Genomic DNA, 26,688 nt, shown 5'->3' with positions numbered 1-26,688 from the left:
AAAAAAACTTTCCTTCTATCTTTCTCTCCACCTACTAGTTTGTACTTATTTGAACAATGACTGAGACTTGGTGTTACGAGCACTTCCTCTGTCTGACTGCCTCTTCAAGATGAATCGCTTTTTGTATTCCCCAATTGTAAGTCGCTTTGGATAAAAGCGTCTGCCAAATGACTAAATGTAAATATGTTGTTACCGTAAAATAAAATTACTCATATTGTGATATATAGTGTCACCATGAAATAAAATGACTCATATCGTGATATTTTGGTAATATAGCCCACCCCTATTTTGTACATTATTATAGTGAAATGCAAAATAACATATGAAATAAGTTATCCAGTTGCACAATCCTTAATTTTGACAATCAAGGTGTTGCTTGAAGTTTTATCATGTTTTCAATTTCAGCATAAGGGAAAGGGAAAGGGAAGTGGTGTGTGGCCAAGTATGGTGACCCATACTCTGAATTTGTGCTCTGCATTTAACCCATCCAAGTGTACAGACAGTAGTGTGAACATACACCCGGAGCAGTGGGCAGCCAATGCTGCGGCGCCCGGGGAGCAGTTGGGGGTTCGGTGCCTTGCTCAAGGGTCTCACCTCAGTCGTGGTATTGAGGGTGGAGAGAGTGTTGGTTATTCACTCCCCCCACCTACAATCCCTGCCGGACCTGAGACTCGAACCTGAGTCTCGACCTTCAGGTTATAAGCCCAACTCTCTATCCATTAGGCCACGACTGCCCATAAGTCAGTTCCATGTATTTTTTACATGCTGTATCCTGTACGTAATGTGCCGTTATGTCCTGTGTCAGTATAGTTTGACTGTGTTTGTGAGTGTGCGTGTTCACCTTCTTTTTGTTTGTTTCTTTCTTTCTGTGCGTGTGCCGCTGTGTGTGTCTCTGCAGTCAACGACACAATTGGAGGAAAAGGTAAAAATGCCCCACAATCTCTGACAACTCCCCAAACCCCTGTGTCTTCCTGCAGTCCTTATATCTCCCATTTTACTCCTTTAAAATAAAAAATTAACCTGCCGTCCACCCAAACACCCAGTTTAACACTCTTGAAGTCAGAGACTGAGAAACCTATACCTCTTTCTCCTATGTGGTGGTTTTGTGTCTATATGTGTTTTCACCTTGTCCGTTGCATTTTTTGCTCATGTTTATGTGCCAGTGTTGGTTTAGTGTTTGAAATATTTAACCTTTCCTGTCTCTCTTTTTTTTTCTGCAGTAAAACAGAGCGCCCCCCATCACTGAGTTTGTTTCCTGGCGGAGATGGCATGGTACGTGGGGGTCCTGGGGGGGCTAGAATGGTTTCGTCAGACGTCTGGCATTCCAGCGATCTCAGCAGACCTGTCTACGCCCCTGGCTACCAGGTGTGACAGATATGACTCCGCCCTATAGCGTCAGGGGAGGAGTCATGATAATCATCATTCTCTCAGCCACGCCCCCTTATGCCTGCTTGTGTCAAGATCAGGTTCATGGGTGGTTTTTTGATGGACACCAGCAGGCCTCCAAGGTCCATGATTTTGGTTTGGCTGTCCATCCTCTGCCTTGTCCTGTGACGTCTTTGTCTTATTTTAGCTAGTCTCAGCCTCAGACGTCACGCCCACGGAACGTTGGCTAAACGTCTGATGTATATGGCACACAAAAGTGGAAACACTTCAGGAGTGTCGAAGTCGTTGTCGGATTGGTTGAATTATACAGGATTTCCGGGAGACTTGTGTGTAGCGCTCTTCAATGTTCTACCTAGAAACAAAGATGGCGCCATACCCCCTCACAAAAGAAGAAAGCCGTCGTGTTTACAACTGTGACGACGAGCACTTATCAGGATCAAATAAACACTGGATTTTCAAAAGTATGTGAAATATTTAAAGTTTGCGGCATAGAATCTTTAAAATACGTCCGAAAGTTTTACACACCGGTCTGTTATTGTGGCGACATTTACACACCCCGAAACGTGACGCTGAACGAAACGAATGGTGATTGGTTGTTTGACATGTCAGTCAAGGACATGTCATGGGCGGGCCTTAGCTGATGAAAGCTAGCATAGATTCCAGACCTTCAGCCGTCAGTCTGAAGGTCTGGCTACGCGAGACTATATTTTAGCTATCTGAAATGAACAGACGTGTTTTAAAAAAGCTGATTTAATGAACTGAATCTCACCTACATGAAGCATCTGTCAGCTGCGCACACAACTATACCCCTGTTCTTTGAAGGAAGAGAAAAACGTGATTCTTCACATCCTGTTTTCCAAATGACTCAAGTCATACGAGTACAAAGTAGTTTGAGTTACATTTGACAGCTTTTTTTTTTTTTTTATCTGTGGACCTTATATGTTGCCATATAATTTTTTTTTATAGATAAATATCTTGAAACTGGAAGGATGTAGTGGTACTTCACAAATATTTAATTTATTTGTAAATGTTATTTACATGTGTATTTGTATTACAATATATTTTTGTACCTTGCTAGTAAGTATAAATGTTTAGCAATGAAACTAGTCAAAGCAATATCAAATTAACTAGTTTAGAAGCTTAAGTTTAGAAGTTTAGCAGAGTATGTTAATTATTAAAATATGTATGTGATATGTTGTTCTCTCTGTGTTCAGGAGGATGGCTCAGATTCAGACTCCGTCGCAGAAACACCCAGCAGCACAGGGAGCAAATCAAACACTCCCACCTCGTCTGTTCCCTCGGCAACAGTTACCCCTCTGAATGATGGGCTGGTATCGGTGGGAGGGTTCGACGTGTCCCGGGGTCAGCGCCACAAGAATGCAAAACGTCGTAGTAGAAACATGGAGGTGCAGGTGTCTCAGGAAACAAGGAACGTCAGCATTGGTGAGAAAGGAAAACTGAGACAAAGAATAAACACTGAATGAAAGAACAAAGAAAACTAGTGATCGACGATTGTTTTTTTTTTTTTTTTTAAAGGCAGATGCCATTGCTGATGTTCATCAATATATCAATATATGTTAACATGTTCCCGTTGAAGCGTTTGGGATCAGCAAGATTTTTTACTGTTTTTAAAAGAAGTCTCTTATGGTTACCAAGTCTGTATTTATTTGAACAAAAATACAGTAAATATAATATCCTATATTTGAAATATATTTTTTTGTAACAATGTAAAGTGTTTACAGTCACTTTTACACTGTTAGTTTAATGTATCCTTACTGAATAGAAGTATTTTAAATCTTACTGACTCCAAACGTTAAAAAAAAAAAAACATTTCTAAACTTTTATATTTTATAGGAAATGTAAAGATTGTAAATAGCACATCCACAAAATTTATTTGAATATTTTTAGATACTATTTACCAAATATTTAATTCATTTTAAATTAATCATATAATAATTTGATTATAAAGTAATCCTATAATGTTAACAATAATTTGAACTTGACAAGTAATAAATATTCTCCATGATTTTGTTCTGCAATCCTATTAAAGTATAGCTGATGCTAATAGTTAAAAATGTCAGATATCAGCCTTGCTGATAAATTAATCGGCCGCTACTGGAAACCCCTCCAGTCACTTGCATTATAAGTAAAGAAACTATTTGTACTGACATGACATTTCATGTACATCACACATAATGCATTGATTAAATCCAAACATGATTTGAAAATGTCAAATGAAGGCATGAGGCATGTGTTTGCATTCTACATATTGCAGAAGTCAAATTTTTAATTACAGAAAAATGACGGTATTCATTTCATTTTCATATTTGTGTGTATCTGAAGGTATGGGCAGTAGTGATGAATGGTCAGAGTTTCCGGAAATTATAGACTCGACACCAGAGCTAGATATGTGCTTGGACCCTCGAATCTACGGAGGAGGAAACAGGTAGACAGATACATATCGTTCACACAATTAAATACTGAATAAAAGTACAAAACACCCAATCAATACAAAAAGACCATCAAAGTTAAAGTTCTAAATCGTTAAAAAAAACACTGTAATAGAATTCAGCAAAAAACATTCAAGCTTTGAAGTGAAATAAGGCACCGGAATAATGACGAAAGCTCTTGTTCCTTTGAAGTCCTTCTCAGGGCATAGTGAATGAGGCATTCGGCATCAACACAGACTCTCTGTACCATGAGATCAAAGACGCCAAGTCGGACATCATCGGTGATGTGGACGCAGGAGCGGAACTTCTCGGTAAGCTTCATAGTTCCAGTGAAGACCCTTTATTGAACATTTGACCTCTGCAGTTGATTGACAGTTTCTCATAAATGCAGGTAACCTTATGCAACCTGCATTTAAGATCAAAGATTTTTCATTTTCTGTTGATATTTGAAGTACCATTGCTAAGCGTATGGTGGCTAAGGGCCTTTCTTTCCTACACTTTGAACTGCATGCCTTTTGTCAGGAAGCCCCACTGCTGGATATATCCCCAAAGCAAGGTCTCTTGGGATATCATGCTTGCTTCACGGCTGTATCTCCTGCCCCTAAGCAAATTTTGGTCTGATGATGTTATCCTGAGTTGTTTCATTTGCGTAATTGCCGTTATTTATGTTGGCAGTTTTCTGATTTGTTTTGTTTCATTATCAAGGTAGAGCTGTTGATTTGTTTATCTCAGTGTGAAGGTGGATCTTTCTTTTGATTGGCCGTCTCACTCACTGACCCTTGACCCCTCTCTGTGCTTCCTTCCTGTGTGTGCTTCTCTCGGCCACGCCCCTAGGGGAATTCTCAGGTGTGTATCTGATCACTGATTGGTTGGTATTTTTAGTTCTCATTCTTTTTTGCCCTTCATGACCTTTGCATGGATTTAACACCAACATGAAACACAATTAGTCATATTACTTTAAACACATTAAACTGTACCTCAGGAACACAACATTAAGCGACAAAAGGCTATATAAAACGTTTAAAAATACGCGTCTGTTTAAAGATTTTGAAAGAAATTAATACTTTTGTTCATCAAGAACTTTTAATTGATTGAAAGTTACAGTGAAGACTATTTTAAAATACATTCTAACAGACATTCTAACAGTTTTGTAAAAATTCACAATATTAATGTATTACTGCGTTTTTGATCAAACAAAAGCAGTCGTGGTGAGCATAAGAGTTATTTTAAAATCTTCCTGACCACAAACCTTTGAATGTGTATGTGCATGTCTTTAATAAATAGCTGTTTTGTTAAAGGTAGTCCCTCAAAAATATAATATTTGAAAGATCTCATAAATTTAAAAAAAACTTTGTAAAGTAATAGTGATAGCTGATCATTCGTTTTATTGATTTTGCTTTATAAAGGAATTATCAGGTGTGTGTGTGTGTGCGTATATGTATGTGTGTGATGATAAATATCTAACATGTACCTGTCCATTTGTTTTTCTCTCTTCTCTTAATCTTTTCTTTTAATTTAACCTCTCTTCATTTCCATCATCTTCTTTTAATCTTCTCTTCTGTCTTCACATTCATACCTTTACTCCTCCTGTCATTTGGCTGCCTCGTCCTTCCTCGCCACTTTCCTTCTGTTTCCTCCTCGGCTCTCTGTTTCAGTCCGGGATGATTTCTTTGGTAAGGCTCATAGCCTCCTAGTCCCCCTCATGTTATTTTCAGTAGGACATTGTTATACGTTTCTTATTTGTAGTTATGCTTTGAGATTTTCTCCTGTGCTTCTGCTCTTCTAATCCTATTAACTTTGGCTGCTCAGTGCTGTGCTTTCGAATGCATGGCTTTTCGGCTCATATGAATCATATTACAAAGTCAGTTTGGATGTTCTACAGTTCACTTATCAAGTTAGACTGTGATTATACCCCTTTAGATGTCTTGTAAATAAAACCCTTAAAGGTCATTGTTCAGTGTCACAATAAAGAGGAGATTTCACTGACTTAGTATTAAATAGCTTCTGAAATAATAAAATGTACTGTCATTTTTTGTGATTGTGGTGTAATTTCAAACAATCGTGATGTAGTTTTGAATCAGCTGTCCCTTAGTCTGTTTATCTGAGGAAAGAGTTCATGGTGGTCTTTGCTCCTTCTAACACTGTATGTCTCACAGGTATGGGGAAAGAGGTGGAAAATCTACTAACAGAGAACAAACAACTACTGGAGACCAAGTAAGAGAGAAAGACAGACAGAATGTGTGTTTATTTGCCCGTGTATATATGCGTCTTCATGCTCTAATGAAGTCACTTGATGTCTGTAGGAATGCCCTGAATATTGTGAAGAATGACCTGATTGCTAAAGTGGATGATCTGTCGAGTGAACAGGAAGTTCTCCGGGAAGAGCTGGAAACCGTGAAACAGTCCAAGAGCAAAGTGGACCAGAGAGTGAAAGAACTGGAGGAGGAGCTAAAGAGGTCTGGATCTTTTGCCTGTGTTTGTTTCCACTGAGTTTTTCTGTCACAACATTGTTTGTTGATAGACTTTAAGATCGGTCCTTAAAAACAATTTCAACCCGTAAAGGGATAGTTCACCCAAAAATGAAAATTCTGTCATTTACGCACCCTCAAGTAGTTCCAAACCTGTATGAATTTCTTTCTTCTGCTGAACACAAAGGAAGATATTTTGAAGAAAGTTTGTAACCAGGCTGTTTTGGGCACCATTGACTTCCATAGTAGGAAAAATAATACTATACAAGTCAATGGTGCCCCAGAACTGCTCTGTTTCCCACATTCTTCAGAATATCTTCCTTTGTGTTCAGCAGAACAAAGACATTTATACAGGTTTGAGGTTTGAGGGTTAGTAAATTATGACAGAATTTTCATTTTTGAGTGAACTATCCCTTTAAATGCATAGCTCAGGTCTTTAGCGACCCAGGACGTCATTCAATACCCTCTCCCTCCTTCATTTTAGACATCAAGTTAGACATCAACTTTCTTAGTATTCCTCAGTCTATTAATTCTAAACAATATAACAAGATTTTTTTTTTATAAAATGATAAAAGAATATCTGTTTTCTAATTCTTTTTTTTTTGTAAAACATATATAGGGTCGCTAGCAATCCAAGGTACGTAAAAGTGAAAGTATGTTTTCCCTGCCCAACAATAATTAAATATCTGATGACTCAATAAGTGCAATTCCACTCATAATTACCGCAGGCATAAAATAAATATCATCTGCAAAAATTTAACTGATTTGAATGGCTTTACTGCAGGGCAATAACTGTACGCAATGAAATATAAGTGTCACTGTCATTTGACGGTGGATGTGGTGAATAGCGTTCAAAATTTTGTTTTTGAAGATGTTGAAAACGATAGTTTTGAGAATATGGTTGAGATCACGAATATGAGCCAGATGCTGAAATGCACTCTGACGATAACAGTGAGGGTATAATAATCATCTGCTCAAATTGAACCCTTCCAAGTTAAAAAAAGGTAACAAAATATGCTTTATTTTATTCTTTTGTAATTGTTATTAAAATATCAGGAGAAGCCTGCCACCACTCCTCTCTAATATTTGATATTATTGATGCAGCTCTGCTGTAATCCATTACATGTCACTTTCTGTGTTGTTAGGATAACAAAATTGTGAATAAGGTTTTAGGCTGGTCTGCCTCAGTACTCTAACATCTCGTTTATCATTTATGCGATTTATGTATTTTGTTACTGAATGAGACGAGGCAAGAAACATTTACAGAACCTATGTTGTGAATGTGTGCATATTTCAAGGTTTCACGTTTTTTAAAAGGTATATATTTCAGTTTCTATAACGCCGTGTCACGTGTGAGTCACCGGAAAATATGTGACATTTGAACACAATGGTCAAATGTGTCCATTTAGCACATGCACACAGACAATAGACAAAGCACTTGTCTATTGCACAGCACAGTGGAATGCAAAAACGCGTCCTGTGTCTCCAAAAGTGGTTTATGGTCTTTTTAAGAGTCTCTGTGAGTCTAAAAGTCTCTGTGACTCCAATCGAATTAAAGTCTGAATGTCTCCCTTTGATTAAAGGTTGAGAGCTGAAGCTTTAGGAGCATCTCAGGACTCTAAAGATGAGGGTGGAGAGGATGTAAGTCAAACACTTCCGTCTCTTTTTCTGCTCCAAAACTAGTGAGCTGCCTCACTGACATGAATAGCTAGTAACTTTAATTATGTTTTCTCCAAAAACACCTTGTTTTAGCTCAGTTTAGTGACAGCATAGTATATCCCAGAATGCACTGTGATGAGCTCAGTGAAACAATCATGCTCACTAGATTTTTGAACAGAGCTCTAAAGTCTCAAATATAAAAATATTTTTTTTCTTATATTATTAATAATATTAAAAGCATTTATGACCTTTAAAGTGAGAATTTAAATGTATTACATTAAATCAAGTTGTAAAGAGTCAGTGGTTGGATATGAGAAATTTTACTACCAGTCACTTCTATAGGCTTTGCTTTATGCTCTAACGGTTTTTAATGAAAATGCTATGAGCAGTAAACGTTTAACCTTCTTGCAATGCTTTAGTAACCTCATATTTGATGCTGTGAAATGCTGAAGGCCTGATGCACTAACCTCCGCTTCACTGCTGCCATGTTTTGTGGTGCTGCTCTGTTCTGTGTGGCTCTGTGGTGCAGTACTCATCTCCACTGCAGGACGATGTGGCCATGATGCAAAGACGACGGTTCACACGTGTAGAGATGGCCCGCGTGCTGATGGAGCGCAACCAGTATAAGGAGAGACTGATGGAGCTTCAGGAAGCTGTGCGCTGGACCGAGATGATCAGGTGAGGGAGAAGCAGACACAGACATAAAATCTCACATCCAAATCAACTCTCATTCAGACACTTACTTTTATTTTGCATCAAAGCATGTAAACAAAATCTCAGACATTTGCACATCTAAATGACTTTGTCAATACAATACTCATAAAAACCTGGTCGATAGGGAGTAAAAATGCATTAATGCATTGTAATGTAACATAAAATGTTACAAAACACCCTAATGTACATAACTGATGACATAGCAACTATTTTTAACATTGATTAATTATAAGAAATGTTTCCCGAATGCCAAATCAGCATATTAGAATGATTTCTGAAGGACACTGAAGACTGGAGTAACATTTACAGTTATTGTAATAATATTTCACAATATTACTTTTACATTTTAATGATCAAATAAATGCAGCTTTGGTGAGAATAAGATACTTATTTTAAAAATATTAAATAATCTTACCAACCCCAAACTTTGATTTGATTTGTAGTGCAAAACAAAACCTATTCACATGTGTGAATAAAAAAAAACCGTGATGCATCATGCAGGAATATCCTTTTACTGTCCTTTTACATAGTTTTTTTAATTTAAATAAATCTTTTTAACAATAATTTACTTTAAAAGCACATGTATTTTCCTGTTGAGTTCTAAATTAATTGTAAGTAAGCAAGCCATAAATAAAAAAACATTTACAGTAAAATTGTGTGTGTGTGTGTGCAGTATATATATTATACAATGCAGACTTCATTTTATGTTTATCCATTTTACTTCCACAGGGCATCTCGAGAAAGTCCTCTACCAGAGAAGAAGAAGTCCATAATCTGGCAGTTGTGAGTATTACAGCGGTTTTAGACATTTGTGACCCTGGACCACAAAACAGTCTTATGTCGCTGGGGAATATTTGTATCAATAGCCAAAAATACATTGTATGGGTCAAAATGATTGATTTTACTTTTATGCCAAAAATCATTAGGATTTTAAGTAAAGATCATGTTCCATGAAGATAAATTTCCTACCATAAATATATCAAAACTTCATTTTTGATCAGTAATATGCACTGCTAAGAACTTCATTTGGACAACTTTAAAGGCGATTTTCTCAATATTTAGATTTTTGTGCACCCTCAGATTCCAGATTTTCAAACAGTTGTATCTCGGCCGAATATTGTCAATATCATAACAACCTATACATCCATGGAAAGCTTATTTATTCTTTCAGATGATGTATAAATCTCAATTTCGAAAAATTGACACTTATGACAATTTTTTTTTGTGGTCCAGGGTCACATTTTGTCTTTGTGTTAAACTCTTAAATGAGTATATAAGGAAAATCAGGGGCTTGATTTCAAACAGCTGAAATATCTTAATGATGTTAAAATAGTTTTAGCACTAATTTTATCATATTATCTGTTTTCCTGTTCCTTTACCTACTCACTTTGCTCTGTGTCTATCTCCAGCTTTGCACGTCTTTTTAGCTCATCTGCAAGCCCTCCTCCAGTGAAACGGCCATACACCAGTGTCAACATTCACTACAAGTCTCCCTCTCCTGCTGGCTACAACCAGAGACGCTCCCAAACCATGTGCCAGATCTCCACCTCCAACTGCATACTGGAGTTCATGCCTGAAGAGTGAGAGGAAACATGCATACCTGACTGTGTCTCTGTCTCATATGTCCTCACAGCCTCATCCACACATTGTAGCTGTTTGTCCTCCCTCTTCCTCTGTTCCCCATGTCTACTCTCTCTTTCCTCTGCTTAGGCAAGCTGACTCCTGCTAAATGCTGTGTGCTAATGCTGCATTTGACTTTTAGCTGTTGCACACGCACTCAGTTTACTTACAGGAGGAGTTATCCAAGGAAATATCATAGACTTCTATTGCTTTAAATAAAACTAAAAATAAAAACAATTTCTACTGATTAATTCTAACATTATCTCTAAATCAAAACTTGAATTTTTTGGGTTTTTGGCATTTTATTTAATAATTACTTAATTTAGGTTGTGGGGTTTAGTTCTCTGGGAAAATGCATAATGATATTAATAACTGTATTTTTAATTAGCTTTTATTTTTATATTTTTAGTTTATGTTTTAGTTTGTGCTTTTTATTTATTATATTTCTTTTTAGGTTTATTTTTATTTTAGTTTCTGCATTTTTAGTACATTAATTTATATTATTTCAGTTATTTGCAGAGGCAACATTTCTATTTTTCATTTAGTTTTGCGTTAGGTTTTTAAGTTTTTCATCTAATAAAATATTAAATTTTATTTATAAAATACATCTACTGATGCTACTGGACACATCTTCAGTGATGTTCCTGGAATCATTGGGTGTTTCGGGTCTTTCAACATCATACACCCTCATCCAGGCGACCCAGCTGAGGCTGATCAGACCCCAGCTTGTGTCCAGTTGGCAAATCTAGCTACTTTGCCCCCATGGACCTCCTCTCTTGAGCCATAGCTATCTTGAGGCTTTCTCTGCTGCTTCGGTGATATAACAGATTGATGAAAACTATTTGTAATAGTTTTAGTAAAAAATAGCAACACTGCTGCCAAATGAATAAATGTAAATGTTTTATGCATTCATTGTTTTATTTGTCAGAACATTTTAAAACATCAGCTCATATCAACATATACATATCAATTTTTTTTTTTTTAATCTGTTTGCCTCGCCCTCCATTACCATTAAAGAACATCTGCCAAATGCATAAATGTAAATGAAATATAACATTTTCACTTCACGCAGTGTGTCTGGCATTTCTTTTTGGGCTCGGCTGGCTGGCTGGTTGGTTCTCTCGCTCTTTCGCTGACTGCTCCCTCTCTCTTTCTCTTCGCCCTGTAGACTGCCCAGTAACGGTGTTGCGTCTCTCCTCAGCGATTCTGCGCTCTGTACTCGCAGAGAGCAGCGTCGAGAGCAGTACCGGCAGGTGCGCGAGCACATGCGCCGGAAGGACGGCCCCATGCAGACCTGTGGCTGGAGTGTCCCGTCCCGATTGAAACAGGTATCTGCTCCTATGTTGACCCTTGACCCCTGATCTCTCTAAGTAGATTATCTCCACATAGAGACTGAAGTGACTCGGTTTTGTCAGAAAGTCAAATACAAGTGAAAAAAATTAAATAAAGATGGACCCAAATGCACCACAAGGGGCGTGTCCTAGTTTAGCTCCTCCCAAGATAAGCAAAGGCATCTGAGTTTATGTGAGGTGATGAATTGCTTGTTGAACATGTGTAAGAGCAGTTTAGTGGAAAAAATTTAAAAATTAATTAGCTACACTACAAGATACTGGCAAAATGTGGCAAAGTATGTAACAGTGAACAATGATAGTGTTATTAATTAAAACTAAAACTATTAAAATATTTGTTGTTAATTTAAATAAAACAATTATATATACACTTGATTCTTAATACTGTGTTGTAACCTGAACGATCCAAAGCTGTGTTTTTTTCTTTAGTGATAGTTGTTCATGAGTCCCTTGTTTGTCCTGAACAGTTAAACTGCCTGCTGTTCTTCAGAAAAATCCTTCAGGTCCCACAAATTCTTTGGTTTTCCAGCATTTTTGTGGATTTGAACCCTTTCCAACAATGACTGTATGATTCTGAGATCCATCTTTTCACACTGAGGACAACTGAAGGACTCATATGCAACTATTACAGAAGGTTCAAACACTCACTGATGCTCCAGAAGGAAAAGCCATGCATTAAGAATTTGTGGAACCTGAAGGATTTTTCTGAAGAACAGCAGGCAGTTTAACTGTTCAGGACAAACAAGGGACTCATGAACAACTATCACTAAAGAAAAAAACACAGCTTTGGATCGTTCAGGTTACAACACAGTATTAAGAATCAAGTGTATGTAAACTTTTGAACGGGGTCATTTTTATAAATTCAACTTATTTTCTCTTGGGGATTATATGTAAACATCTTTTATGTGAAATATCTTATTCAGGTCAATACTAAATAAACAATAACATGCATTTTGTATGATCCCTCTTATTTTGGTAAAATAATTAACATTTTGCAGATTCTGAAAGGTGTATGGAAAGTTTTCAACTATATGCGTGTGTGTGTGTGTGTGTGTGTGTGTGTGTGTGTGTGTGTATATATATATATACACACACACACTATATTGCCAAAAGTATTGGGTCACCCCCTTCTAATGAACATGTTTGACTACTTTAGTCATTTCTATGAGTACAAATCTTAATGTTTAAGCATATAATGATATTCTAGGGAATTGTGTGCTTCTAATTTATATATATATATATTTATGTACAGTACCCTCAGAAAGTATTGGAACAGTAAGGCCAATTCCTTTATTTTTGCTGTAGACTGAAAACATTTGGGTTTGACATCAAAAGATGAATATGAGATGAGAGATTAACATTTCAGCTTTTATTTACAGGAATTTTCATCTGAATCTGATACACAATTTAGAAGATAGCACCTTTTGTTTGAACCCACCCATTTTCATGTTACCAGATAGAATTAACAGATTAAAGTGAAAAAGACTTGATATTTAGTTTAACTAACTGCATCAAGCCTGTGACCCATTGACATCACCAAACTTTTGCATTCTTCTTTTGTGATGCTTTTCCAGGCTACAGCAAAAATAAAGGAATTGGCCTCACTGTTCCAATACTTTCGGAGGGCACTGTATACATTCGTATAAATGTTTTATAATTTTTTATAAAAGACGGAAATCAGAAATGTTGCCTCGACAACTAACTAAAATGAAATAAGTTTAAATAATGAAGCTGAAGCACTGAACTGACTACAATGAAAAAATAAAACTAGATAAATTAAGAAATTATAGGTACTTTTAAATATAAAATTGTATATTTTTCTAAAAAAAAGACAAAAACAACAAAAGTTAAACATATATATATATTAATTAGTATTATAATATATATTAGTATTATATTATGTATTATGTCTTTGCTTATTTTTCTGTAAAGCTGAAGACCGTAAAATACAATGATTTAGCATTTTGTCCCACTAACAACGTTTAACTATTATAATTGGTTTAACATGTTCGGTGCCACATCGTCCATGTGAATTCTTACTAAGTGGTAACCAGTGGTAACACTGGTTAGTCTGGAATTGTTTGCTGTTTTCTGGGACTAGTTGACTAGTCCCCATTGTGCTGGTTTCTGGAGTGGCAACAGTGTTAATGTCAGGGATGCCGTGGTGACAGTGTCGCGGTGGCTCTAACTGTGATCTCCTACAGAACGGCTCGCAGGCGGACAGTGCTCAAGATACCACAGCGAAGAGGACGCAGGCAAGTCTGAGTGGCAGAGGACCAGCATGCACCTCTCCCACCCTGTCCCTTTAACTCCCGGCCCTAACCTGACTCAGCCTCTGTCAGCAAGTCATAGCGTAGACACAACAGAATACTGACATAGCAGAAAATAATGTCTCTGCTAAATTGAATATATCTTTAGGAATGAAACCCCTGGTGTTTTATAGCTGTCGCCATGCTTTCCTGTCGCTTCGCTAACACTATCAAGTTAATACATTATTTACTGCATTTTAGACATTTGGCCGATTTTACAGTTGCTTACAAACTACACTGATAGAAGTCATATGCCAGTAATCATAATTTATATGTCAGCGTTGTTGCAAGACAGCCTGAAATGTAAATGTAGTACCATATATTCAAATACAGTGGTACATGAATATGGTAATCAATCAGCACTTGATATGCAATAGTATATTGGAGAAGTAAGTACCATAGTATTACCATCTGATACCACTACTGTACCATGGTATCGCCTGAATACTGTTTTGTAAGAGAACCTTTCAATGATTTCAACACTTTTTTATAATATTAGTATGTTGTGTGAAAAGGCACCCATTCTGCTAAATTTCAGCTTAAAAAGTTACATTAAATTATGTTAAACCCTAAAATGTATATGTCATATGTTCTGATTTCATGTAACAGGAACAGGTTTAATACATAGATTTCTTTCTGTTCAACATTTTTCATATTTATTAGGCAAGTAATGCAATGGCCATAGTTGATTACTATTACAATTTAATTTTAAAACACAGTTTGGTCCCTTTTATATAAAAAAACAAAAAAAAACAACTATATAATATATAATATTCTTGAAATAAAAGGCCACTTAGGTGAACTAAAAGAAAATATACTTTCATGACTGTTTCTGAACATACTTAAGTACTTTTATAAAACAATATTAAAAAAGTTTTACTTTAAAGAATTGCAATTTAACAATATTATAAATGTGGAATTGCAAATATATTTAAATGACAGGTTTCAATAGAATTAATATTTAAGCATGTTCACCATATAGTTTATCATACCTGTACGTTTGGCAGTATACTTCAACTGTATTTCAAAAAACGATAAAAAGTATGAATCAAAAGTGTTAAAGTATACTTCTTTTTCACAAGGGTTGCCTTTTTAAAGATAATAAAGATAAATGGTTATTCTAATCTAGTATGTAAGCAGAGTTTAGTTGAAGTCTCATCTAACAGTTTCAAACAAATTTCAGGTGTCTAAAATGTAAAGAAAGCTCATTTTAATCTCATATAATCTCAATTTAATATTTAATTGTATACAGGCAACATAGTCTTAGATCAAATTAAATTAATTCAGATGGTAAAAATTACTATTCTGTCAGTGTTGTGTAACATATTTTGGTCCGTATCAAACCTTCCTCCATCTTAGAAACACTTGAGTCATGATTTGCTGCTCTCTCTGTCTCTCAGTGGCATTTGCTGACTATACAGTAGATTGACTCTTGTCATTGCGCATGCTTCTGCTTTGTAACCCTCTAACAGACTTTGATCTGCTGCTCTGGTTTGCTTTTTGGTTTCCCCTTTCTCTGTCTGCCCTGGATCAAGGCAATCTTAACCAGGGCATGATGGGAGCTCTGAGTATGGCTTGTAGTGTGTGGCAGTGATCTTATTGACAAAGGCCTTGTGAGCATCACTCTCTTCCTGTGTCCTCGCAGGCCAATGAGAAGGAGGATAATCGCATGAAAAATGTCCCTGTGCCAGTGTACTGCCGCCCTCTGGTGGAGAAAGACCCCAATAGGAAGGTAAAGGACACACAGGCTTACAGGCTGTTTGTTTTGAGGGTTTGAAGTTATGAACTCAGACTCTTGTTCTCCAGCTATGGTGTGCTGCTGGTGTGGATCTCACTGGCTGGAAGACACCCAATCAGGAGACTGCAGCTGTGAAGCCGTCCAATGGCTCAGATCCTTTGACTGGTGAAGATGAAGGCGGAGACGGCAAGAGTGAGCAGAGCTCACCAGAGAAAAAGAAGGTAAACGGCTTTTAAAAAAACAAGAATAAAACACATGAAATTACATGAAAAAAAAAAAAAATTACGACAGATGTTCAAACAGAAAAAATTGGGATCAATATATATATATATTTTTTAAAGATATTTCTACTTTTATTCAAAGTAGTAATGCATTAAATTGATCAAAAATGACAGTTTGTTTTCTTAATGTTTTGTAATGTTACAAAAATTGTATTTAAAAATTACACTTGCAGTTATTTTGAACTTTCTGTTCATCAAAGAATCCTCAAGAAAGTAACATCCTCAACAAAAAATAATAAAACATTGACAATAAGAAGAAATGTTTATTGTGTATCAAATCAGCATATTAGAATGATTTCTGAAGGATCATGTGACAGAAGACTGGAGTAATTCAGCCTTTCATTCAATAATTGATTTCAAAAATAATTTTTAAAATATTATATATATCAAGTCAAGTCTGCTTTATTGTCAATTCTTCCACATGTACAGCACATACATACAGAGAATTGAAATTGCGTTACCCTCAGACCCTTGGTGTAAACAGTTAACATTAAACACGTTCAAATACAGATAATACAGTTTAAACATATGTACATACAACTATATAGCTATACAAGTAAGGACATTGTAGAAAAAAAATAAAGAAATAGATAAAGTGGCATAAGGCGCATGGCAGATAGTGCAAACCAGTTAAATAAAAACAAAACTGTGCAGATATATTTGTAGTGCAAAAAGAGCTTGTCAGTCTGAGAACATTGTAGAAAAATAAAAAAGATAGGTAAAGTGACATAAGGCACATGGCAGAATAGATGGAGTGCAAACCAGTTAAATAAATGGGGGTCTCTCATAGTGTCAGAGTTCAGTGTTGTATGGGGTAAAAAGAGGGGAGGAGGGTCAGGGACGGGAGGGAGTTCAGCTTCCTGACAGCCTGATGTATGAAGCTGTCCTTCAGTCTGCTGGTCCTCGCCTGGAGACTCCGCAGTCTCCTCCCTGATGGCAGCAGACTGAAGAAGCTGTGTGTCGGGTGGGTGGGATCACCTGCAATGCGGAGGGCTTTGCGGGTGAGACGGGTGCTGTAAATGTCCTGGAGGGAGGGGAGAGAGACACCAATGATCTTCTCAGCTGCTCTCACTATTCGCTGAAGTGACTTGCGGCAGGATGCGTTGCAAGCGCCATACCACACAGTGATGCAGCTGGTTAGGATGCTCTCGATGGTGCCTCTGTAGAAGGTGCACATGATGGGGGTCGGGGCTCTGGCTCTTCTGAGTTTGTATTATATATATATATATATATATACACACACACACACACACACTCACTGGCCACTTTATTAGGTACACCTTGCTAGTACCGGGTTGGACCCCCTTTTACCTTCAGAACTGCCTTAATTCTTCGTGCATAGATTCAACAAGGTGTTGGAAACATTCCTCAGAGATTTTGGTCCATATTGACATGATAGCATCACGCAGTTGCTGCAGATTTGTCGTCTGCACATCCATGATGCAAATCTCCCGTTCCACCACATCCCAAAGGTGCTCTATTGGATTGAGATCTGGTGACTGTGACTATTTGAGTAAAGTGAACTCATTGTCATGTTCAAGAAACCAGCCTGAGATGATTTGAGCTTTGTGACATGGTGCATTATCCTGCTGGAAGTAGCCATCAGAAGATGGGTACACTGTAGTCATAAAGGGATGGACATGGTCAGCAACAATACTCAGGTAGGCTGTGGCGTTTAAACGATGCTCAATTGGTACTAAGGGGCCCAAAGTGTGCCAAGAAAATATCCCCCACACCATTAAACCACCACCACCAGCCTGAACTGTTGAGACAAGGCAGGATGGATCCATGCTTTCATGTTCTTTATGCCAAATTCTGACCCTACCATCTGAACGTCGCAGCAGAAATCGAGACTCATCAGACCAGGCAACGTTTTTCCAATCTTCTATTGTCCTATTTGGAGAGCCTGTGTGAATTGTAGCCTCCGTTTCCTGTTCTTAGCTGACAGGAGCGGCACCCGGTGTGGTCTTCTGCTGCTGTAGCCCATCTGCTTCAGGGTTTGACGTGTTGTGCGTTCAGAGATGGTATTCCAATATCCGCTCACTGGATATTTTCTCTTTTTATGACCATTCTCTGTAAACCCTAGAGATGGTTGTGTGTGAAAATCCCAGTAGATCAGCAGTTTTTGAAATACTCAGACCAGCCCGTCTGGTACCAACAACCATTCCACGTTCAAAGTCACTTAAATCCCCTTTTTTCCCCATTCTGATGCTCGGTTTGAACTTCAGCAAGTCGTCTTCACCACATCTAGATGCCTAAATGCATTGAGTTGCTGCCATGTGATTGGCTGATTAGTGAATGTGTGTGTATATATAAATATAATAGTCATGGCCAAAAATATCGGCACCCTTGGTAAATATGATCAAAGATATTAATCTGCATTGTTAATCCTTTTGATCTTGCATTTAAAAAATTCACAAAAATCTAACCTTTCATTGGATAATAAGAATTTAAAATGGGGGAAAATATCATTATGAAATATATGTTTTTTCTCTAATACAAATTGGCCACAATTAGCGGCACCCTTTTATTCAATACTATTTGAAACCTCCATTTGCCAGTTTAACAGCTCTAAACTTTCTCCTATAATGCCTGATGAGGTTAAAGAACACCTGACAAGAGATCAGAAACCATTCCTTCATCCAGAATCACTCCAGATCCTTTATATATATATATATATATATATATATATATATACTAAATAATTTTTAAAATAAAGGAAATATACTCATTTTAAAATATTACAATATAATTTTTTTTTTAATTGTTGTAATAGTTCACAATTTTAAAACTTTTTTTCATAAAATAAATGCAGTTTAGGAGAGCATAAGAGACTTCTTTCAGAAAGATAATACATTTTACAGACTCCAAACCTTTGAACAGTAGTGTAAATACATAGACACACACAGTGGGAAAAGTCTGGGAAATTCAGAATGTCTGAGACCATGTCAAACATTTAATTCCAATCAAATTTAAGCCTGGAAAAAGCAGAAAGTTATTTTGCAGCTAAATTTATAGTAAAGAATATAAAGAAATTCCATGATGTAAAATGAGTAAAATTATTTACAATTCTACACTTTTTATTACTTCTTTAAAATCGTTTAATATAATTGTTTTTTAAATTCATTAGTCACCAAATCAGAAGGTGTCGTAGAACCTCACTGTACATCTTTTACATTTTACTGCTTCCCTTTCTTTCTTCAAGTAAATAACTGCTAGAAGTGAACATAATTATAATTTGAATAAACCTGCATCTAAACATTGGTTTTTCTTCCTCTTTTAGCCTAAAGAGCTGCACGAGACCGACTCCATGAGCAGCCGCGTGTGGATTCTGACCAGCACTCATTCAGCCAGTAAAGTGGTCATTATCGACGCAAACCAGCCCTGCTCACTTGTCGACCAGTTTAATGTGTGCAATGCCCATGTACTGTGCATCTCCAGTGTACCAGGTCTGCGTAGTGCCATATACAAACAACCACGCTCTCAGCTGTAACTGACACTGTAAAAGATGTGTTAACTGTCACTTGTGTTCTTCGTGCGTGTAGCGGCCAGTGAGAGTGATTACCCAGCAGGTGAGATATTTCTGGAGCAGCAGGCTGGAGATGGGGCTTCAGAGGATAAGGGTGGAGTGGAGGGCATGCTGGCGGGGATCACCATCGTGGGCTGTGCCACGAACTGCAGCGTAGTGCGCAGCAACTGCTCCTCTCGCACCGACACACCCGTGCAGGACCGAAGCCAAGGTCAGCAAACTGACTGAAAACGTTTGTTAGGCATCTGTGAGACTGCATAGTGGGCATCATATGTTTTGTGTTTAGCTCCCACAGCTCCAGTGTGCAGAAGCCTAGCAGTGTCACAGTCTGCGGAGGAAGCCACAGAAGCCACCGAGGTGTCCGAGGAGGCAGGGCCTAATGAGAATGAGGAGAGCACACTCGGACCTTTCACAGAGCATGTCTTTACTGACAACACACACAGGTATCCCACATATAGCCTAGTGAACCACAAAAAAACATGCCCACCAGTTGCTTTCATAAAGGTTTATGAAATCTTTTTGGAGTTTTCTAAACCAATCCTCTCTTTCTCACTGCATGCTATTTGCTGAATACTTTAGGAAATGATTTAGGTGAGTGTGTTGAATTTAAATGGTCTGTTCTGTGCCTTGTACAATCAGTGAGGCAGGTGTGCCGAAGGAGCAAGTGGCATCAGCCCCCACAGACTCAGAAGAGGCAGCAGACGACCGGGCAGGAACAAGTGCTGCTCCGACCATGTGGCTGGGAGCCCAAAACGGCTGGTCACTATCATATTTTCAGTTGCACTTTCACATTCTATATTATAAATTTTTATCTCAAATGGGGTGGGCGATATACGATTAACCGGTAGAAATTTGTCAACCGGAAGAGATTTTGGACTATTGTCTCTATTATGGTTACAAGCACACGTGACATTGCTGTTCTACATGGTCATGAAAACTTATCATTTGCAAGTGACTTTAAGCCGTTGAAATGCAATCAGCAGCTAAAGAGAACTCATTTAGCTGTATGTGTGCTGTCTGAGAGACTGTTTCTGAGCGCTGTCAGAGAGGTGCGCACGTGAATGGTTAAATACACACACTTGTATGTCAAAATGCACGTCTTTGCAAGTATCCTCGTAAACAGTAATTCAGGTCTTAAGTGAAAGCAAACAGCTGAGAAAGAAAACACGTGTGTAGTAGTATATTGGATCCGGGCAGCTCTTAAAGTCACAGCAGTCTCATATTCCTGCTGTCTGTCTGTCATTTTAATCAAACAAACAAAAGAGAGAAAACATCTCACTGCTCTTGACTAAGTCACTTTTGTAACTTCAATTAGAAGATATATATTTAATTTACACAGGAAAGAATATGCAGTGTTTTTATACATTTGATTGCTTTATTCAATATACGCAGCACTCCTTATTTATTTGTTCTCCTGTACTTTTTGTGTCGTATTGCTTGTAGTTAGTTTATTCTGACTGTTTACTTGTCTTCAGTGAGCTTGAGTTTTTTGTTTACTTAGACTAATATTAGTTTGTTTTTTGTGATATTGACACGTGACAAGAATTCGGAACTTTTTATGGTATTAAAAATTTTGATATCATAAAGGTCCTATTTAAAGCAAAAATAACTATATCGGGATATATACAGTTACTGTGAAATAAAATTACTCATTGCGACATAAGATTTTGGTCATATCGCCCACCCCTAATCTCAAATATTATATGCACCATGTAAAATACTCTCTAAGGTCTCTGTAAACTGTCCACAGGCTTTATGTCCACTCTGCAGTGTCCAACTGGAAGAAATGCCTTCATTCAATCAAACTCAAAGATTCTGTGCTGAGTTTGGTGTAAGTAGAATACTAATGAAGTATGTACACTACCGTTCAAAGGTTTAGGGTCGGTTTTTAAAGAAGTCTCTTATTTGTAAAAGTCTTTGCCACATGTGATCAGTTTAATGCATCCTTGCTCAAAGTATAAACATTTCATTCAGGAAAAAAAAATTGTACTGACTGCAAACTTTATGGTAGTGTATATATAAAAGGACTTATAAAAAGTTATGCCAGTTATATGCAAAATACCAATAATTTCCTACTTTTTTTCTTTGTGCTTCAGACATGTGAAGGGGAGAGTTTTGGTTGCATTAGCTGATGGAACTCTTGCAATCTTCCACAGAGCTGAAGGTTTGCTTCATCTTCCTAATGTTAAACTTATGAGAAAAAGAGAGTTATTTGTCAACTGTTTTGGTATAAATATTTTTCATTCATGCATTTTATAATAACAAATGTGAAATGTAAACGCAGATGGGCAATGGGATCTATCTAACTATCACCTAATGGATCTGGGAAGACCCCACCACTCCATCCGATGCATGGCTGTGGTTCATGACAAAGTCTGGTGTGGGAACAAGAACAAGATCCACGTGATCCAGCCCAAGAGCATGCAGATTGAGGCGAGTCTCAGATAGTGAATGTGATGTCCTCATTATAATCTTTGTCTTGGGACTTCATGTTATGTTTCTCTCTCCTTCATATAGAAATCATTTGACGCTCACCCACGCAAGGAGAGCCAGGTGAGACAGCTGGCATGGATTGGTGATGGTGTCTGGGTTTCAATCCGGTTGGATTCTACGCTCCGCTTGTACCACGCTCTCACACATCAGCATCTGCAAGATGTGGATATCGAGCCTTACGTCAGCAAGATGCTGGGTATAACACTTCTCACTTTGTTGTTGTTACTTTAACACTTCTGATTTATAGACCTCTGTGTAGAGATTAGTTTAGAAGCAAGATTATATGTGTACTTAAGTGCCTCCTCTTGCAAAATTTGACTTTTATTTCATCTTGTATTTTGTTTTATTTTACCAGATTTTTAAAAGCAATTTAACAGAAAATGTACACTAAAAACAATTAAGTATAATAAAATAAGATTTTAAAGGGGTCATATGATGCGATTACAAGTTTTCCTTTCTCTTTGGAGTGTTACAAGGAGTTTGTGCATAGATAAGATCTCTGAAGTTGCAAAGACTAAAGTCTCAAACCCAAAGAGATATTCTTTATAAAAGTTAAGACTCTGCCACGCCCCCCTAAAACGGCTCATTCAAACACGCCCCCACATGTCTACGTCACGGTGTGAGAAGATTAGCAAAACACGGCCAAATGTATAAGCAAAGAAAGAGTACGTGATTTTTAATCTGGCTGAAGTATTGTTGCTGCCGCCGGTGCCATGTCGTAGAGATGCTGTGTTTCATTGTGAGTGAAAGTACTTTGTTTGGGCTTCCAAAAGAGGACACAACTAGAAATCAGTGGTTAAGTTGTATTTACAACACTGTTTCAGAACAGTACAACGCAAATATCCGAGTGTGTGCAGCGCAATTTACAGAGGACTATTTCCTGAACCTGGAAGAGTAACGTTAGCCTACAATGCTGGCTTGCTCAAAGGCTGTTTCTATAAAGTGGGGCAATCCAACTTTGCAAGAACAGTCTGGTGCTTCTGACTCACAGCCTGTAAGTACATTTCTGCTACTGACGATTCAAACGCGAGTTTTGAGCAGTGCCTGTTGTTTGTCGTTTCTCCGATCACAAATGCAGACATGGTAATGTTTACGCAGCGCGATGCAACGCGACGCGTAAAAAGACCGCATGAGTCATTATAATCATTAATTATGTCCTCATTGGATGCAACAAATGCCTCGTTTGTAATGGGTTTTGCTGTTTTAGTCTCATCACAATGCGGTGAGGGGCGTAACATTTCCGTCTCACGCTTGGCCAATCAGAGCAGGCCTCGCTTCTCAGAACGATGAGCTTTCTAAAAATCTACGCGTTTCAGAAAGGCGGAGCATAGAGGAGCAACAATAATGTACAGTATGTGGAAAATAATGTTTTTTGAACCTTAAACCGCATAAACACATTGCATTACACCAAATACACAAACTTCTGTTCTTTTTAGCAACATCATATGACCCCTTTAAAAATTTATTGTTAAAACTTATTGTTAATTATTCATTGTCCTATTTATTGATGGAATAAAGATCAGAAGTCGCAATATAAATGATTTACATTCTGTGTTGTCTGTGATTGACAGGTACAGGAAAGTTGGGCTTCTCTTTTGTCAGGATAACTGCGCTGCTGATTGGAGGAAACCGATTGTGGGTGGGGACTGGAAATGGCGTCATCATCTCAATCCCTCTGACTGAAAGTAAGTCTAAGGGGTGTTTGTATGTACACATGCTTTAATGTTAACAAGGTCCTTTATCACCTGAACCATTTCCCTTTCCCTTCAGTGATCAGACTAAACATTTCTCTGTCCTTGGTTTATGCTTGTTGTTAGTGATATTTTTGGTAGTCAGCCAACTTGCTCTTGCTCATTCTGAAGCTGGCTGACCAAGGAAGTCTTGCCAGTTTAGCAAGTTAAGAGGCTTGAATCTCACCATCCCTTGAGTTCGTTGCCACCACCCTGGGATAAACCTGCAAACTTTAATGTCATCATCCCAGATCATTAACCGCTAGGTCAACTTCCTCAATCCATTAATTACCCAACAAACCCTGTGCCTCCTCTTGTCATCTCCTTCCTAGCTTTTCTCCTGTTCCTTTTTCTCTATTATTCCACTACCCTCTTTTGCTTTGTCTCATGAGTGTTGCTCTCTTGTCCTGCCTTGTTCCCCTTCCCACTTCCTCCCTCCTGTAGCCGTAGTGCTTCATCGAGGGCAGCTCCTCGGACTGAGGGGTAAGTGTGGAGCGTTACAGCTGTCATTATTATCATGCCCCATCACACTTATTTTGGGTTCTCCATGGTCTTCTTTCATTTATGTTTCATTGATTAATAAACTAGTTTTTTAAGTGGTTTTTGCATGTTTTGGTCATGAATTAATTATCTCTGTCCTTCTATCCTCATTATTTTGTTTTATATCTTTTCAGTGTTATTTTATAGAGTGGAATGAACAGTCATATAAATATAGAATAGAATGAGCTTTTATTCGCGCAAACACAAGGAATTTGTTGTGGTTTTTCAGAAGCTCTTGGTACATGCATATGACATGGTAACAGAAATAATTTAAATAAGTAAAACTAAGGAAACAAGTAGAAAATAAAAAACAATGTGGTATACATGTGGAACAGAAGACTTAAAAATCCACATATACACATATACATATCAGAAAATTATTTGTAATTATTGAAATGTATTTTTCAATTATTTTTTCAACAAACTAAAAAGTAAACACTTCAGTCTTCTTTCATTCACTCCATTGTTCAATAGAATATTTCCGTCAGTGGTTTTAGCATGTTTTAATTATGAATTAATCATCTGTTTTACTATCATATTAATTCAAATTTTTATGAATTCAAATTTGAATGTTTTTTGTGTCTTTATGAATATCTGATATCGGATATTTTTGCATGCTTTAATCTCTTTATTACAGTTTTTCGCTGCTGCAGATTTGTTTATTTAAGCACTGGCAGGCAGTCCCTGTGAATTTCTGTGATTGGTCGTTACTCTTTCTGATTGGTGGCTTGTGTTCCTTTGCAGCCAATAAGGTGTCGCCCACGTCGTCGGGGGGCGTGATCCATGTATATGCAGATGACAGTAACTCTGAGAAGAGTAGCTTCATACCATACTGCTCTATGGCACAGGCTCAACTTTGTTTTCATGGACACAGAGATGCCGTCAAATTCTTCGTGTCAGTGCCAGGTTTGTGTCCGTTTTATATATATATATATATATATATATATATAATACACACACACACTTAAAATATATTTTTCTTACAGTAACATGCATGCATCTCATCTGTTGTTTTCAGGCAATGTGTTGGCCACCCTGAATGGTAGCGTGTTAGACAGTCCGTCAGAGTCTCAGGGGTCCTCAGCCCCGACAGACACAGAAGCACAGAGTGTTCAGAACGTGCTGGTGCTGAGTGGAGGAGAGGGTTATATCGACTTCCGTATCGGTGAGACACAATTAACACACTAAATGAGCATGTTTGTTTGATCATGCATAACCATTAATAGCATCTCCTCATTATCTTTCTCAGGTGACGGTGAAGATGATGAGACCGAGGAAGCAGATGGTGAAGCTCCTCAGATGAAGCCAGCGTTGTCTAAAGCAGAGAGGAGTCATATCATCGTGTGGCAGGTGTCTTTTGGGCCGGAGTGACATGAACAGACACCACCTGCCTGCCCCCCTTTCCGCCCTATAAGTCCGCCCCCAAAGATGAAGTATGAATCCTTTCTGTAACTATGCCCCGAATACTGTACCTAAGCTATGTAACTACCACGGCCTTGTAACTACCCCTTTAAAGTCTTATATGGACCCCGTTAGCCTGTATTTTCCTACCCTCAATTATAACTACCTGTACGATCCTTCAATCCTCCTTGTAACATTCCCTTCCCAACAAAAAACACACAAAGTTCAAGAACTTCCTGCATCTTATGACTGAATGGCAATTTCAGATGAAATATAAACAGCTTAAACAAGTACCAAACTATGTTCCTGAAAGAACTACCCAGTTTTTGCCAAATACCCTGACCTGTATATTTACAGTCCGACAGCACACAGCTCACTGACTGACAGGAACTCGTCATGAACTCAAGTGACTTCAGAGATGAGAGGAATCATTTTTCTAGATGTGTGATGGAATACAAGAGGGAAAATGCAAAAGAGACCCCAATATGTAAATATTGAAAAGCAGCATGGACTGCAGAGAGAGAAATAAGAGTCAATATTTGATGATTTGTCAGGATTTGTCGGCAATCTAGCACAACCCAAACATGTCCCAATGCTATTTCAACTCATTAAGTACATATGTTAAAGAATATTCAATAAAACTGATTTAAAACGCTCAATCCCTTCAACCATTTGCAGCTATTCATTTTCCAGCCTCAGTGAGATGTGTGCTGACTAGCTCTGCTAACTTCCCTTCGGGATTAAGAATGAGGTTAACCGCTAAACCGAAGCCTTCGATTGGACGAGGTTTGAAAGAGAGGAACGTCCCAGTCGCCTTGTATGTAAATCATCACTCTGTGTTCTCTGTGTGGTTAAGTATTAAGAAATAAACATGTTTATGTGCTGAATACTTCTGCCTTCTGTGCCATAATTTATTGAAATGCTGTCAAGTCTTCATAGAATTTTCTTTGAATTAGTAGGTAGTGCAATACTTCATACACATTTTAAAAATATTTTAGTGGAAAATACACTACCATTATTT

General features: G+C 37.7%; 1 protein-coding gene across 1 annotated transcript in view; it reads left to right on the top strand.

Moving 5' to 3' along the window:
* The window catches only part of LOC306864824 (C-Jun-amino-terminal kinase-interacting protein 3-like), a gene marked incomplete at its 5' end in the record, with an annotated part of 39,224 nt that extends 12,668 nt beyond the window's left edge, over positions 1–26,556 (top strand). Inside the window, 28 exons of the mRNA XM_079409080.1 lie at positions 899–922; positions 1,221–1,272; positions 2,601–2,829; positions 3,730–3,832; positions 4,029–4,165; positions 5,492–5,509; positions 5,993–6,050; positions 6,140–6,292; positions 7,888–7,945; positions 8,493–8,641; positions 9,407–9,460; positions 10,087–10,257; positions 11,466–11,625; positions 13,851–13,901; positions 15,601–15,687; positions 15,762–15,914; positions 19,258–19,423; positions 19,520–19,714; positions 19,790–19,946; positions 20,143–20,262; positions 21,254–21,334; positions 21,600–21,667; positions 21,788–21,936; positions 22,021–22,192; positions 23,568–23,681; positions 25,011–25,172; positions 25,285–25,431; positions 25,516–26,556. Of these exons, the coding sequence (XP_079265206.1) occupies positions 899–922; positions 1,221–1,272; positions 2,601–2,829; positions 3,730–3,832; positions 4,029–4,165; positions 5,492–5,509; positions 5,993–6,050; positions 6,140–6,292; positions 7,888–7,945; positions 8,493–8,641; positions 9,407–9,460; positions 10,087–10,257; positions 11,466–11,625; positions 13,851–13,901; positions 15,601–15,687; positions 15,762–15,914; positions 19,258–19,423; positions 19,520–19,714; positions 19,790–19,946; positions 20,143–20,262; positions 21,254–21,334; positions 21,600–21,667; positions 21,788–21,936; positions 22,021–22,192; positions 23,568–23,681; positions 25,011–25,172; positions 25,285–25,431; positions 25,516–25,637 (3,310 nt within the window). The 3' untranslated portion in view covers positions 25,638–26,556. The remainder of the gene's footprint in view (positions 1–898; positions 923–1,220; positions 1,273–2,600; positions 2,830–3,729; positions 3,833–4,028; positions 4,166–5,491; positions 5,510–5,992; positions 6,051–6,139; positions 6,293–7,887; positions 7,946–8,492; positions 8,642–9,406; positions 9,461–10,086; positions 10,258–11,465; positions 11,626–13,850; positions 13,902–15,600; positions 15,688–15,761; positions 15,915–19,257; positions 19,424–19,519; positions 19,715–19,789; positions 19,947–20,142; positions 20,263–21,253; positions 21,335–21,599; positions 21,668–21,787; positions 21,937–22,020; positions 22,193–23,567; positions 23,682–25,010; positions 25,173–25,284; positions 25,432–25,515) is intronic.
* Between the last annotated feature and the right edge of the window lie 132 nt (positions 26,557–26,688).

This window comes from Barbus barbus (assembly GCF_936440315.1).
Source record: "Barbus barbus genome assembly, chromosome: 4".
Taxonomy (NCBI): domain Eukaryota; kingdom Metazoa; phylum Chordata; class Actinopteri; order Cypriniformes; family Cyprinidae; genus Barbus; species Barbus barbus.
The sequence above is the reverse complement of the archived record's forward strand: the minus strand, read 5'-3'. Positions and strand labels throughout refer to the sequence as shown.